At 40.4% G+C, this 15,248-nt stretch overlaps 1 protein-coding gene across 4 annotated transcripts in view; it reads right to left on the bottom strand.

The window, feature by feature from the left end:
* LOC116727100 (myosin phosphatase Rho interacting protein) overlaps window positions 1–15,248 on the bottom strand; it is a 53,898-nt gene that overhangs the window by 33,765 nt on the left and 4,885 nt on the right. For all 4 annotated transcript variants that reach the window (XM_032574250.1, XM_032574249.1, XM_032574251.1 and 1 more), the window contains exons 2-3: window positions 7,559–7,636; window positions 7,341–7,406 (exon numbers count right to left, since the gene is read on the bottom strand). In XM_032574250.1, the coding sequence (XP_032430141.1) occupies window positions 7,341–7,406; window positions 7,559–7,636 (144 nt within the window). The remainder of the gene's footprint in view (window positions 1–7,340; window positions 7,407–7,558; window positions 7,637–15,248) is intronic.

The raw sequence follows: 15,248 nt of genomic DNA, 5'->3' as shown, positions 1-15,248 counted from the left end.
TGTCTGTGTGTACTTGTATATAATACACTTCTACTGCGCTATACTAGTTAAGTTTAGAAGTACAGTGTGAATTAACTTTGGGTTAAGGTTAGGGACAGACAAGTAACTAGGCATAATAACAAATTTTGCCGGAGGATGATTTGTCTAAAAAACATTACTGCGATAAACGATAGTATTGACATTTTGAGACCATTTTCAACTAATGTAATAATAATAATAATAATAATAATAATAATAATAATAACGACGACTTAACGCAAGTATACATTACCCACACAAAGATTTTAAAAAAAGAACATTCAAAACCGGAAATGAAAAACATTTTAAACATCTAAAACAAACAATAATTAAAACAGATTATGAAGTCTGAAATCAAAATTGCATTTTCCCAAAATAATAATCACTCTGTTTAGATGGGGAAAACAGGAAAAAGTGGCAGGTAGTGCAAATGGTAAACTAGCTTCTTCATACTGGGTGTCAAATGTTTGCAGTGTCTCTCAAAATGCATTCTCATTTATAATACTCTTCTTTAGGACACTGGTCATAAAAAGAAATGTGATTTGTATCACAAAATGCACAGGTAACCTAATTTGGTTAATTTTCAAATTAATTGATATTCATTAATATTTTCATTGAGAAAACAGTAAAAATAGCAATACTGACAATACGGACAGTTTTGTGGGTTTCACACATTATTAATTGGAATTTATCGGGGCAACGATTAATCAGAATTGTGTGAAATTTACCACAATAAATGATACAATAAATCCCCACTGCTCCCTTGGACTGATAGAAGTACAGTGTGTGCATCTGTATCAACAAATGACTAAAAAAGAACCCATAAATTATTTCAAATTGGCCTTCTAGCAGAAACTAACAATAAATTTCATCTGAAAAATTGTGATTTGAAGTATCTGCTGGTTTTTTCCTTCTTCAACCTATTAAGGAAATTTATTGTATATTTATTCTATTATTATTGCCGCAGCAGTGGTGTCTCTGCTCAAGGTTGTACTGTATATATCCTTGCCTAATCCTGACGGCAAAATGATCTCCGAAAGTTTGCCGTCTGCAGCAAGGCCTCAAATTAAAACATTTCAAGGATTTCCTGTATTTAATGGAGACAAATTGGATGAAGCAAGCGCTGGGCTTCAGAAATGTCAACCGCCTGAGACGAAGCAGACTTTGCAATCTTAGTTGTTGCTGTGAGGTGGAGCCTGAATTCCTGCAGTCCATCTGATCCCGGCTGACTGTCAGTTCAGGAGAAAATCGTTGCTTGGAAACAGCTCTCCGCTACTGGCACCAAAACAAAGGGAGACGCGTCGGCCAAGACGAGCGCTCAAACGCTAAATCGTTCGTCCTGGTTCTCATTTTCTCCGCAACTGGGCCAGTTCTATATCTTCCTGTTGTGTCTGCCATCCACAAGGGGGCTATTTATAACTCTGAAAGGAGATAATATCGAAGGAAAGAGAGTCCTCGCGGAGATCTCCGGGCCTTCCATTAGAGGCTTCGCTAAATAAAAATAACCACTAAAAAGACAGGAGACGACTAAATAATAAAGTTATTGAAGGAACAGTAAAACTCTTGTGGGCAAAAAAAGAGATTGAAACTAAGTGGAGTGCACCCACTCCATAAATGATATAAATCCTCCAGGAGGCTTTTACAGGCTGAGATATAAGGGTGAAGTTTACCTCAGCAGGCTGTGGAGAGGAAACTGCTGTTTTCTAAGCAGCAGGATCCTCAAAACAGCTTCACCCATCAAAACAAAGGAGACAGAATCCAGCTGTGTCGATGACCAAGAGCCTTAAGAAAAAACAGCATCCGATGAGAATTATTCTCACTAGAGGCTGGTTGGTAGAACGGATGTTTCATTTTTAAGCTAAAATGTCCAAAAATAACACGATTTCATAATAAAAGAGAAAGGCAATAAATCACAGGGTTTCCCCTCAGTGTATTATAAGCCTGGCGGGCCACCAGGCTTTACTTGTGCCCCCACCAGGCTAAGCATTGCTTATTTATTTAAGTCTTTTAAAAATGTTTTCATTTTTTAAGACTTTATAGTTGGCGTTCAGGTATTAATCTTCTAATCTTTCAGTAATACATAACTATCAAGTGATATTTTCAAATTTCCTGTCAACTTTAAACATTTTTTAACTGAAAAACACGGCGGGCCGCTGGATGAAAGACTGCCCTGGCGCCCCAACCACCGGGCTTAGCAAGTTTTCTGAGGAAAACCTTCAATCGTTCAAATGGAAATTATTGAGATCATTTTTAATTTATTATGCGATTCATTTATTGCTTATTTTGACTTTACATGTCACACTGTTGCACTTCAGTTAGAATGATTCAGGTGTGGAATAATAGCTGGGAGGACTTAAAATTGTGTTTTTCAATCTTTAAATAAAAAAAAAACTTTTAAAGATAATTAGCTAAACAAATACAACAACATTAGATCATGATTGGGTTTTTTTTACAAGTGTTTACAGACTTTGCTGGAATTCCTTAGAGATATGTTAAGGGAAAATATACAGGAACAAATATGCTGTTTTGATTTTGAGGACGTTGTTATACATTAAAAAGTGAAAGTGTTTCTAGCTACACTGTTTTCGGTCTACACTTTAAGTCCTGGCATTGACAGGAATTAAAATATTTACTTCTGGGCCATTTTTGTCTTTTGCTTTTTTCATTTTGTTTTTGTTTTCAGCATTGTCAGTTTTCTTTTCCTTTATCGACTTGTGAATGGAAAGGTTAAAATGACCAAAAAACAAACAACAGAAAAAAACCTGCTGTAGATTAAAGACTTTCTCCTTTAGCCCGTCCTCAATGTCATTGACCGTTCCAGCCTAAAGCTTCAGGCCGGTCTCCGTCGGCCGTCATTTCATTCAGAAACGAAGAGCTCGCTAAACCTCTGCTTTTGTGATATCAGGAGCGCTGTGGATCGCCATCTGCTCTGGCGGGCTGTTCGTGAGGAATGTCTGGGTCTGGGGCACAGCTGACGTTTCCTCTGTGGGTTTCAGGGGCTAACGTTCCCTTTCCCCGCCGCTCTCTGGTGCCGGGGCTGCGAGCGCGCTGCTGTTCACCAAATAAGGGCATAGCAGGAGGAATGCTGCTTTAGATGGAAGAGCATCTTTCCCTCTTTTTGTGGTGAAAATACTTTAGTTATGTGGGGCAAGAGTTCCAAATAGACCGCTATTTTTCGCCTAATCGAGACGTCATTGCTCCATGGGTTCGGAGGGTTAAAGCATCAGTAGAGGACCGATTGATCCTTTCAAATACAATGAAGCTAATTCTGCTAATAATAAGGTGAAATATCTTATCAGTTATACCTGAAACAGCCAAGAGATGATTTCCTTTAAAGAAAATAAAACCGCTGAACAACATGGTAGCTTCCTTCCAGCAACAAGATGGAAATAAATGGTGCTTGTTAATATCGGCTGCAACAGAATAGCGACCTGTCCAGGGTGACCCCGCCTCTCGCCCAGGATGTCAGCTGGAGATAGGCACCAGCACGTCCCGACCCCACTAGGGAAAAGGGTGTTAGAAAATCAATGGATGGATGTTAATATCAGCCCAGTTTCACTTATATGATACTGACAGGTGATACTGATATTGATGCCAATATACCTAATGGAAAGCAATACTGTATTTATCAATGCCAGATTAAACCAGCAGCAGAAGAACAATGTTTGCATTTCTAATTTAAATCAAAGTAATTGAATCACCCTGAAATGTTTCTGTGTAGGTATTGTAACACAGCTCCACTTTAAATATTGCAATATTGATGGTTTGAAAATGGCTTCTATTGGGGAAGCACCGATATGAAAATTTGGGCCAATATCGGTACCTGATATTTAATCAATATTGCTGCCATAGCCGATAACTGGCATTTACCAATATTATATTTAGTTCACGACCTGTTTGACACCTGTATCTCATGACAGGGGGCGCTGCAGAACAGTTTGGCCACCCACATTTTTGATTCCATTAAAAATGTTTAATTTCACACGGGGGACAATTTTGGGTAAAGTTTTGTGAGTCTTTAAATACGTTTAGGATCCCAAATTTGCAATTTTAGGCAAAAAAGAAAGAATAAGAAATTCTTTGAATACAACTGGCCTTCACAGAGCTCAGCTGCTTGGGCCTAATAAAACGGAAATAAATATCGGTTTTATTTATTGGAAAAAATACCGATATGTTAAAAACTTACTAATATTGGCTGTTACTGATGTTGGTGACAATATATCATGAATCCCTGGTTCCCATTTATCAGAACACTTTCTAGAGGTTGTTTTTAGCTTCTCAGCTGCTTTTAATTCTAGATAGGAGCTTTGAAAAGTCAACCTGATGTGTTCTGAGTAACAAAAAGATCCAGTCTGTCTGGATATGGCTTCTGTGGGACACTTCCATCTCAACCACACCTTTTGTACCCTCCCCTAATAACTCGAGGTCGTTGGGTAAACATCAATGAGATCAGGAGCGTGAACAGGTTGGGGATCGACGCTTCAGAAAGGTTTAATCCTTGGGGTCTGGAGCACAAAGAGGCCATTTCCCTGACCCACATTTCCTGCCTTGGGGAACAGATGAAAAGACCAACGGACAATGTGTTGGACAGTTTTGGAAATCGTCGTTACAATGAGAGGAAAACACAACTGCACACCAGCCTGGGTGTCACTGGAAACACATTACACAGTGGAAACGCGCACAGGGTATTTTCCGAAGTTTCCTCCCATTGTCACCGTCATCTTTTGCAACAGAGAGAGAGAGTTGCAATACTAACTTTAAAGCAAAAATGATATGAGGCTACTGTCCCTTACAGACACAAATACGAAGCCAATGGCAGGCACACGGTATCTGTGTGTTTCTGGCAGGCTAGCTGGTAGTGTGTGGCCCCATGCAAGCAGACCTAATCTCCAGTCAGATCGGCCAGTATGGGTTTGGTCACCCATGTCGCATTCCTTCGGCGACACACACTAGCATTGCAAACAGAAGCTGACTTTCCTCTCAGAGTGTGTTCCTGCCATCGCCAGCGCTGCAGTGATTACAGGCCTTGACCTCAGCTACTGCTCTCACCAACATGTTTAACAAGTTTGAGGTGAAATTATTCCTATTCTGCAGCACCACTGAGGTTAACAAGCAGTTTCCACTGAGCTCGCACATTTCAAGCCCCTGCTGATGTGGCGGTATGTTTCTCTAAACTTTCTACGGTGGAGATGGAGAGGCGCGGTTGCGTCGCCGCGACGCCAGCCGAAATATCGGCTTTATCCAAGTGATTGGAAACGAGACAGCCGAGTTGGGTAAGAGTCTCATTAAGCCTACGGTGCTTCCAGCAGCTGCGCTGTGTTTTGTCCAGGGCACAAACACGTACCAGTCAGCTACATGCATCCTCCACAGAGTCGACCAAACACATCTTCTGCTAAAAACAAAACAAAAAAGGGAAAAAGAACTGAAGGCGAACAACTGTGAATGGAGCTGGAAAGCATTGTTATGAGTCCAAAAATTCCCCACACTGTGTTTACTTAAAGCGGGCCACCCTGGTACTCCGTCAGCCACCCAAATATACTTGGCAAGATGTTCTCACATTCATCTCGTAATCTTTTTAACAATTCTAAACAGAGGAATCTATTATACTGCTGCCAAGGAGAACCGGACACTTTTTCACAACCTTTTTTGCGTGCTGCATTTGTTTTGCTGCTCTGATTTCTCTCAAAAACGATGCTAAAGACTTTCTTTTGCAAGGTTAAAAACAGTTAATATCCTCCAAGCAGTAGATAAGTCTCGAGGGACTTTCATTTGGGCCGAATCTATATGAGGCAACAGATAGTAAGACAGGAGCCAAACTCAAAATGATCAGTGTAAAACAACAGCAAAAAGAGCTGGGACTTTAACATGTTAATTTTTATGAATTATTTACATAGATTTTTTAGCTGTGTTAAAAATTTTGACAACATTTTTTACATACAAAGGTTCTGGGCGAACACTTAGTGTTCGCGTGTTTCTGGTACATCTGTAAATCTGCCGCACAAGTGAGAACTGCAAACGACAGCGTTGGATGACAAAACCGCTTTTCTTGGTACACTGCTGGTTAATTTTTGTTTCAACAAACAATCTAATCTGGCAAAGACTATTGCTGTTCAAGTTATGCTGAAAGGAGTTAGCCTATCAACGAAGCAAATCTAGCTTAAAAAAACATCTCAGTGCTAAACATGTCGCAGCAGCACAGATGTCCACAAGTTATTCAATAATTTAACAACAAAAAAGCTTTTTGACTGAAAATGTTGCTTATTTAGTCGGCATAGTTTGATTAAATTATATTTAGACTACAAATAACTCGATTAAAAATTCCCACCGCTAATTTTAACACTCTGCTCTAACAGTGTAACAAGCTATTATTAAATGCTTAATTATCCTAACTGCTTCGGTAACAGATGTGTTGTTCATTGTTCCACTACTAGAGCTTTAAAACCGCACTACGTTCAAGAGTAATGAGATGTGATCCTTTAATTTCCACACTCTGACTGTAAGTGGTTTATACAGCTTCATATAGTAAAAAAAGGAAAGAAAAAGAGACATTTCTTCTATTTGAAAGAAAGGTGGAAAAATGTGCTTTCAGCTAACTAGCCGTGTAAGTAACAAGTGAGGGAGGGTCAGTCTTCCACTTTGTCTTTATTCGTTTGAAACGTGAAAATGTAAACATGTGAGCAAAAAAACTAAGCAAATAATGAAACAAAAATCCTTTAAATAATCAACCAGAGGTTACAGAAGTTTTTTTTTTGTTGTTGCCCATTTTTAAAAACACAGAGTCCAAGTTGTAGAATGGTTTTAAAATGTTTGTCAGTACGGTATGAAGAAACTGACATACAGGTTAAAACTATAAGAATCACAAAAGGACAGAAATTAGACAATTTATAAAGAAAAATAGATGTAAATATCTTTTTACTGGGCAAGTAGTTGAATGTGCTGTATGTCTGCTGTGTTCAAACAATGTAAAATCAAAGAATAATTTATTAAAAAAAGTAAAATAAAAAATGTCTCTCAGTATGAGTGTTTGGAAAACTGATTCAAATGATATAAAAAACGTTTAAGCCCAAGCATCTACAACAGTCATGAGATATATATTCAATGTATTAAATAAATACTTGCAATCGATTAGTCAAAGACAGAAAAACATTCAACGATCTTTAGGATTCAGCATTTCTATTTTTTCTGATGTCTTGAAATATGAGTAAAAAAAAAAAAACTTCATTCAGTCCACTTTGAGATCATCACAGTAGAGAATCAACAACCCAAAGCTTGAGCCAGCTTGATGCTTTAACAAACCCAAAGTGGGAGGAGTTTTCACTCACCGACTCGTCCAAGGCGAAGCGCAGGCAGCCATGTTCGTACAGCACGAAGAATCTCCGCTGCCATTTCTGAAAGCACAACACACATTTTTTCAGAGACCCATTGTTCTCCGTCCATGAAGCAAAAGAAAACAATATCCTAAATAAAGCATTTGCTCTCATTTCTTAATTTCAGATTGTGAGGAACTCAACCACAGAGGAGTGTGTGCAAGCGTACTCACCCGGGATCTCTGCATCGGATTGTCGAAGTCCGTTCCCTCGGGAGCCAAGCACAGCCATCCAGCATAAATAGGCTTTGCCTGTTTAAAAAAAACAGGGAAAGAAGGAAAGAACAGTAATTTAGATAATTATTAAAGCTGAGGCAGAGTGCGAGCGTTGGGGAGGCAGAGTAAGAAAGACTGGTTGAATTTAATTGAAGGGAAGCCTTTAGGATCCAGATGTTCCTCTGTTGCTATGGTGCATGCCTTCGCACACAACCAGTTTCTAAACATCTGGTGAAATGAAAAAAACTTTTTAAAAAAGCTGAAAACTCTGTGATTATGTAGAACGTAGACTAGACTGTTATCAATTAATCACATTTTTTAATATTTATTTTTGGAAAATCTGGATTTTGTTTTCCACCAATGCACTCCATGGTTTTCCATAGTTCAGAGTGATGTCATGTTCGGGGCAGCCATCTTGTTTGACAAGAGTGTTTTGCAGCTTCTATTTATTTGGTCTTTGAATTCAAGTCGTCTCCACGATGAAATATAAACAGTCAGCCAATGACTTCATTTTCAAACAATTAAAGTCGTTACAAGAATGCAGTCGACGTAATACGACAATAAATGAAGGGATGATTGAAATAAAAGACACTTTTTGGAAATGTTTTCTGTCATTTGTAATTTATTCTTCAGAAAAAAAAGAAATCAATCAAAATCAATTAAAATAGGAAATCAGATCTGGTATGAAACAATTAGCCATACCACCCGGCCCTAGTGGTTTTCCTGTCCCATTTTTCCCTGATACTCCTAAATAAATAAATTTGTGTGCAATATAGTTTCAACAGCGTTTACTCTAAAACCCCCAAATTTAACAAAAACAATAATGGGGGCCATGCACAGCTGACGTGAGAGAATCCGTTGACATGACGGCCATTATTCCTCAAACTTAGATTTATCAAAAGGTGGCAAGAAGAAAGCAAGAGTGAACCTTTAGACCGACATAAAAACGCTGCGGGTGGTGGAAAACTAACGCCCCATCCCCACAGTGAAGCATGCTTGTGTTAGCATCATGCTGCGTGGATACTTTTCTTCAACAAGCACAGGGAAGCGGATCAGAGATGATGGGAAGACGGATGGAGCTAAACGCAAGACTAATTCTAGATGAAAACCTGTCAGAGGTTCACTTCCTGGTGAGAACATTGAACTTATAAGGTTGGTTTAGACCAGTGGTACTCAAAGATTTTTTTCTGACCCCCCATGGATTACAACAAAATCCCCCCCCCCCACAAAAAGAAAAAAAAATCAACTGGGCACACACATCGTTCAACCAGATATAAACCTAGACACATATTTTGTTTTCAAACTGCACTGAAGTTTATTTCACACTTCAGGTTGCAACAAAACAAACTACAAACCATCTTTACAGTGAAACACTTTTGTGTAACTTGTGTAACTTTGTGTACCACTTCCTGCACCCCCCCTGCAATGGCACTGCCACTGAGCTGTGGTGCAGCAGAGGCACATCTAAAAGTTGCAGGACTCCGGCCCTCGACGACTGGAGTTTGACACCCCTGAACTAGGTAATGTTGTTGATGTGAGTGATGTGAGCTAGCCTCACAGCCAGCTAACCTTTCCATAGCTAAGGTTAGCTAAGGAAAGCCAGCTAACCTTTCCTTAGCTGGCTGTGAGAGGTTGAACAGATAAAGTCTTTCCACTGCCTACATCACCCAGAATTCTGTGCGGTTCTGAATCAAAGTCCAGTGAAATTAGTTAATCATTTGTCCTATCTATTGATATTGATCGTGTGTCTATCGTGATGTATTTTGTTATTGACTCATTTTCCACATACTCATGTGTATTAATGGCCTAGTCAAAGCCTACAGACTTAAAGTCAACTGAGAATCTATAGTGAGACTTAAACTGACGTCCACTAAGTCAAATCTGAGCTACATTTGCAAATAAAATGTTTGCAGCTACAAAGTAGATGAACACACACAAAAAAAAATCCATCTGTTTTCTTCCTTTTCACAATTGTGCAATGCTTTGTGTTGGTCTATCACATAAAATCCCAATAAAAACACACAGAATTACAGAGAGACTCAAACGCATGTTTTCTCCCATAGTGGGGGTTTACCAGCTAACCATTAGCAGGCTTGCTCTCATGTTAGTGCTAACTCGCTACAAGCCCAACCCAGATGAACCAGCTGGAAGGCAACAAGACGCAATTTGAAGTCTGGGATTTCTGCTGCTGGCGGCTTTGTTGTTCCGTGTCACTGCATGCCTGCAGTAAATCCATACGTACCAGGTTCAACTTGTAGCAGCGTGTCTATTAAGGAACGCTTAATGAGCTAACTCATTAAAAAAAAAGAAGAAGAAGAGGGTATTTTGGAGAGACGGCATGCTGTGAAGCTCATAAATCAAATGAGCTTGGGAGCACTACAAAGCATGATAAACTATCTCAACCTTTCCCTGATGTCATGAAGCCTGAGGAGATTATTTGGAGGTGTGTGTGTGTGTGTGTGTTTGTCTGGGGGAGGAGGAATTAGTAAGCAGCTGGCTCCAGAAAGAAGGAGGATTCAGCAGTGAACACTAAAGCGGTGTTTCTCTTGTGGTTCAAACCAGATCCACTCCATTTCGATCACCTGACCCCTCCGGGACGCCGAGTGTGTGCACGGCGTAAACAGGAAACAGAGGCTTGGTAACGTTATCATGAGATAAACACTAGATAGGGTGTCAAATGCCATAGAGCTGAACAATAAGATATAATCAGTCCGCGAACATAGTTGAGGCATTTGCTGTCCAAAAGCTGAAATGGGCCCTATGAGGGACATCCTCACCGAGAGACACTTACAGCTACAGCCTTGAAATAAAAACACAACTCATGTCTGCCTCTTATCCATGATGTTTCTGATGCAAAATTATTTATTTGAAGGTAAAAAAAGAAGATAGAAGTAGGTATGAATGGGCTAATTGCCCCAAAGCAATCACTGATAGTAGACCACACAACAGGTATCAGAAGCAGCGTCTCATCATGGACTCAGACACGGCTAGGAGAACTTCCTTCCACCAACAAATATACTAGAATCAGTAACACTGGAATAATCACATGTATTCAATTTATATTCAATTTTCTTTTTTTAAACAGCGCTTCTAAAATCCCAATGTGTTCTCATCAACATTTTTGGTATTTTGGTGCATCATTCACACCAGCCCTGTTTAGTCCGCTTTAATTAAACTCTAGTTTGTTTGCCTAGAAAGTCCGATTCATTTGAGGAGGTGTGAATGATCAATCGAACTCTAGTCCACCTACAAACCTAAGCCTAGATTCAGTTGGAGTGAACTCTGGTGCGGTTTAAATGCATGTGTGAAATCCAAGCACGAAACGGACTATTGCACAGGGCATTCTGGGTAAGTACAACCAAAACAATTGTGCACATTTAGCGCTAACAGAAGAAATGGCTCTTGGTCTTTTACTAAAGATAAAAGACAAATCCTACAATGGCTAAAATCTGACGCTACTCAATTTTTGCTTACATTTTGAGAAGGAGGAATTTCCGTTCATGTCTTCTTCTGAGGTTTAGTGTTGTTTCCTTCAGTGGTTCATGGTTCAGCGCCACAACAGGTGAGGGGGTAAACATGTTTTTAAAAGGTTTTGGTTCATTTGACAGTGCAGTGTGGAAACGAGCCACACCAGGTGGAAATGGAACAAATGTTTCACCTTAGGTCCCCAATTTAACAGAGCCTACTGGATCATCAGGTATATAAATAAATTTTAAAAACTCCCTCAATTTATTTCTTAGGAGAACTTCAAGAACCCCGACTTCTATATTTTGTAATCACCAAAAACACGCAGGACAGTAGGTCCTACAGAGGATTGAAAACCTCTCATTAAGATAATGACACAGGAAATAAAGTCTGGAAATCCAAACTTTTCTTTTTCATACTTATCTAGACTTAGGAAACACTTCAATCTAATCCCATACTTTTCCAGATTGCATAGGAGCCCTGGTAAGAGCTCACCCTGCATTTGGTTTCTACAAAAACTCCATTGGTGAGGAAGCGGAGCATCACAAGAAGTATGTTGCAGAAACAAGAAATGAGTCCTTTGTGAATTTATGTAATAATTTGTAAATGTGTTTTATTTTTGCATCAGCTGGATGCCAAAAATGGTTGCCAGTAAACACATTCCCAGACTTTCAGTAATAAACGAGAAAGAACAGAACACATTCAGTTGTTGACAAACTCTTTCAGCTGTTGGATGACTACTACATAACTACTGTCTTTTTAAAACACCAAAAGTATTTCCAGAGGAGACCTTCAATCACTGTAATAACTATGGAGGAGCTATGCCAGTCTGAACATACTCCCACTTCAGTCTGCACAGGGGAATGTGACGGCTCTTACTGATGAAAGAGAAATCACAGAGACGAGCGCAGCAAATGCTTAACTTGGTTGCCAGGTTTGCATGCGTTTCAGTTGAGAGGCTGAGTGCCTGCTGAGGAACTCACCGAATGCACACATGGACACAGCAGTTCTTTATGTGGCCAAAAGAACTACAACAGTCTTTAACTCACTTATGAAATATGATTAGTGGACAATGCAATAGATCAGAAGTAGAGGTGGGCACACTTCTGCTAATTCGCTAACAGCAGAGCTATTTTTTTTTTAGTGCTTTAGCTAACTTTAAAAACATTTAGTGCACTTAGCTAAATTCTAAAGCGCTAACTTAGGCTGTGTTTACACTGCAGCCTGAAGTGACCCAATTCCGATTTTTTTTTTTTTTTACATACTGCGACTTGTATATGATATTTTCATGATAGTCTGAACAACACAGGTCGGATTCTTTGCAAATGCGACCCAGGCCACTTGGGTATCCGATTCAAATGTGACTTAACATCCAGGTCGCATTATCAGAACTGAACGTCACCGATACTCGACAAACCTCACTGTTCTGCATCCCGATAAGAGCAAGCGGGAAGAAAATCAACAACCATGGTGGACTATAATGAGGATTAAGTTGTTAATATGCTGGCTCCGGTCGGACAACAACTTCAAATACACTGCTCAAAAAAATAAAGGGAACACTTAAACAACACAATATAACTCCAAGTAAATCAAACTTCTGTGAAATCAAACTGTCCACTTAGGAAGCAACACTGATTGACAATCAATTTCACCTGCTGTTGTGCAAATGGAATAGACAACAGGTGGAAATTATTGGCAATTAGCAAGACACACTCAATAAAGCAGTGGTTCTGCAGTTGGGACCACAGACCACTTCTCAGTACCTATGCTGTCTGGCTGATGTTTTGGTCAGTTTTGAATGTTGGTGGTGCTTTCACACTCGTGGTAGCATGAGACGGACTCCACAACCCACACAAGTGGCTCAGGTAGTGCAGCTCATCCAGGATGGCACATCAATGCGAGCTGTGGCAAGAAGGTTTGCTGTGTCTGTCAGCGTAGTGTCCAGAGGCTGGAGGTGCTACCAGGAGACAGGCCAGTACACCAGGAGAAGTGGAGGAGGCCGTAGGAGGGCAACAACCCAGCAGCAGGACCGCTACCTCCGCCTTTGTGCAAGAAGGAACAGGAGGAGCACTGCCAGAGCCCTGCAAAATGACCTCCAGCAGGCCACAAATGTGCATGTGTCTGCACAAACGGTTAGAAACCAACTCCATGAGGATGGTATGAGGGCCAGACGTCCACAGATGGGGGTTGTGCTCACAGCCCAACACCGTGCAGGACGCTTGGCATTTGCCAGAGAACACAGGATTGGCAAATTCGCCACTGGCGCCTTGTGCTCTTCACAGATGAAAGCAGGTTCACACTGAGCACATGTGACAGACGTGACAGAGTCTGGAGACGCCGTGGAGAGCTGTCTGCAACATCCTTCAGCATGACCGGTTTGGCAGTGGGTCAGTAATGGTGTGGGGTGGCATTTCTTTGGAGGGCCGCACAGCCCTCCATGTGCTCACCAGAGGTAGCCTGACTGCCATTAGGTACCGAGATGAGATCCTCAGACCCCTTGTGAGACCATATGCTGGTGCGGTTGGCCCTGGGTTCCTCCTAATGCAGGACAATGCTAGACCTCATGTGGCTGGAGTGTGTCAACAGTTCCTGCAAGATGAAGGCATTGAAGCTATGGACTGGCCAGCCCGTTCCCCAGACCTGAATCCGATTGAGCACATCTGGGACATCATGTCTCGCTCCATCCACCAACGTCACGTTGCACCACAGACTGTCCAGGAGTTGGCGGATGCTTTAGTCCAGGTCTGGGAGGAGATCCCTCAGCAGACCATCCGCCACCTCATCAGGAGCATGCCCAGGCGTTGTAGGGAGGTCATACAGGCACGTGGAGGCCACACACAATACTGAGCCTCATTTTGACTTGTTTTAAGGACATTACATTAAAGTTGGATCAGCGTGTAGTGTTATTTCACTTTAATTTTGTGTGTGGCTCCAAATCCAGGCCTCCATTGGTTAATAAATTTGATTTCCATTGATGATTTTTGTGTGATTTTGTTGTCAGCACATTCAACTTTGTACAGAACAAAGTATTCAATGAGAATATTTCTTTCATTCAGATCTAGGATGTGTTATTTGAGTGTTCCCTTTATTTTTTTGAGCAGTGTATGTAAGCTATGCTCCACCGTTAGCCTCCATGTTTACTTCAGTAAATCCAGAAAATCTTTGAGAACCACTAGATTATGTGAATATATACAGCTCTACCAAAGTAACCTTTAAATTAATGCAACAAATAATGACATAACTGGTTATTTATTTCCAAGATTAAAGCAACAAAGAATCACTCATTCAGTCCTGTGTTGAGTGTTGTCTAGCAGTTAATGCCATTATGGATATAATATGTATCATAACAAAAACATAATAGGTTTCGTTTTGCAAAAAACTATGTATATTTATGCAAAAATTATATTTTTAGGAATATTTTTTATAAATTTACATTTCAAATGTCTTTCTTGAGAGTAAAGAACAACCAAAGTCAACTTCCTTGTTTGTGTGCACAAATTTGGCCAATAAAGCTGATTCTGATGAGAAGCTAAGAAGTTACTTCTGTCCAACAAAAACAGCAAGGACAGACTGAATGTCTTTGGGAAAAGACCGCAGGAGACTGGTGCAAAGTTATTTTCTCTAATGAATCCTCCTCCTCTCCATTTCTTTTCTCTGGACAGGAAATTGTGAGAGCCAGCACTAGCTCTGATTAAACTGCCCCCATTTCTGGATTTCTAAGGTTTGTGCTGAAATGCTTGAAAATGTGTATTTCCAAGGTGAACCTCAATAATCTGGATTACACTGATTTTATGGAAGAACAATTACCTAAAAGAAGTGCTCTGTGCAAAAATCACCCCACAGAAACTGAATACACTTCATTCCATTTCCTAATACGAGGAGTCACATTAGATGTTCTCACCATGACTTAATGTCTGAATCTCGAGGAAGAAAAACGGCCGGTTAATGAGCCACAAATTAAAGAGCAGCTGCCCAATTTTATCTCTACTTCTGAGGAGAAGGAGAACAGACAAGCAGACGCAACGTTCATATGGGCTTGTTAATTGATACAGCTGTGGAGAACCTTTTGTTGTGGAGCTGCAGAACTGTCTTCATGAGAAATGACTCGTCTCTTTCACTTCCTCCGGGTTTGTATTGTCATCGTTGCTGCCTAAAAGGACCGATTTTGCGGCACCGTTTTCCA

The sequence above is a fragment of the Xiphophorus hellerii genome, chromosome 10 (genome assembly GCF_003331165.1).
Source record: "Xiphophorus hellerii strain 12219 chromosome 10, Xiphophorus_hellerii-4.1, whole genome shotgun sequence".
In the NCBI taxonomy this organism is placed as follows: Eukaryota; Metazoa; Chordata; class Actinopteri; order Cyprinodontiformes; family Poeciliidae; genus Xiphophorus; species Xiphophorus hellerii.
Note: the sequence above shows the minus strand (reverse complement) of the source record. Positions and strands in the feature narration are given on the sequence as shown.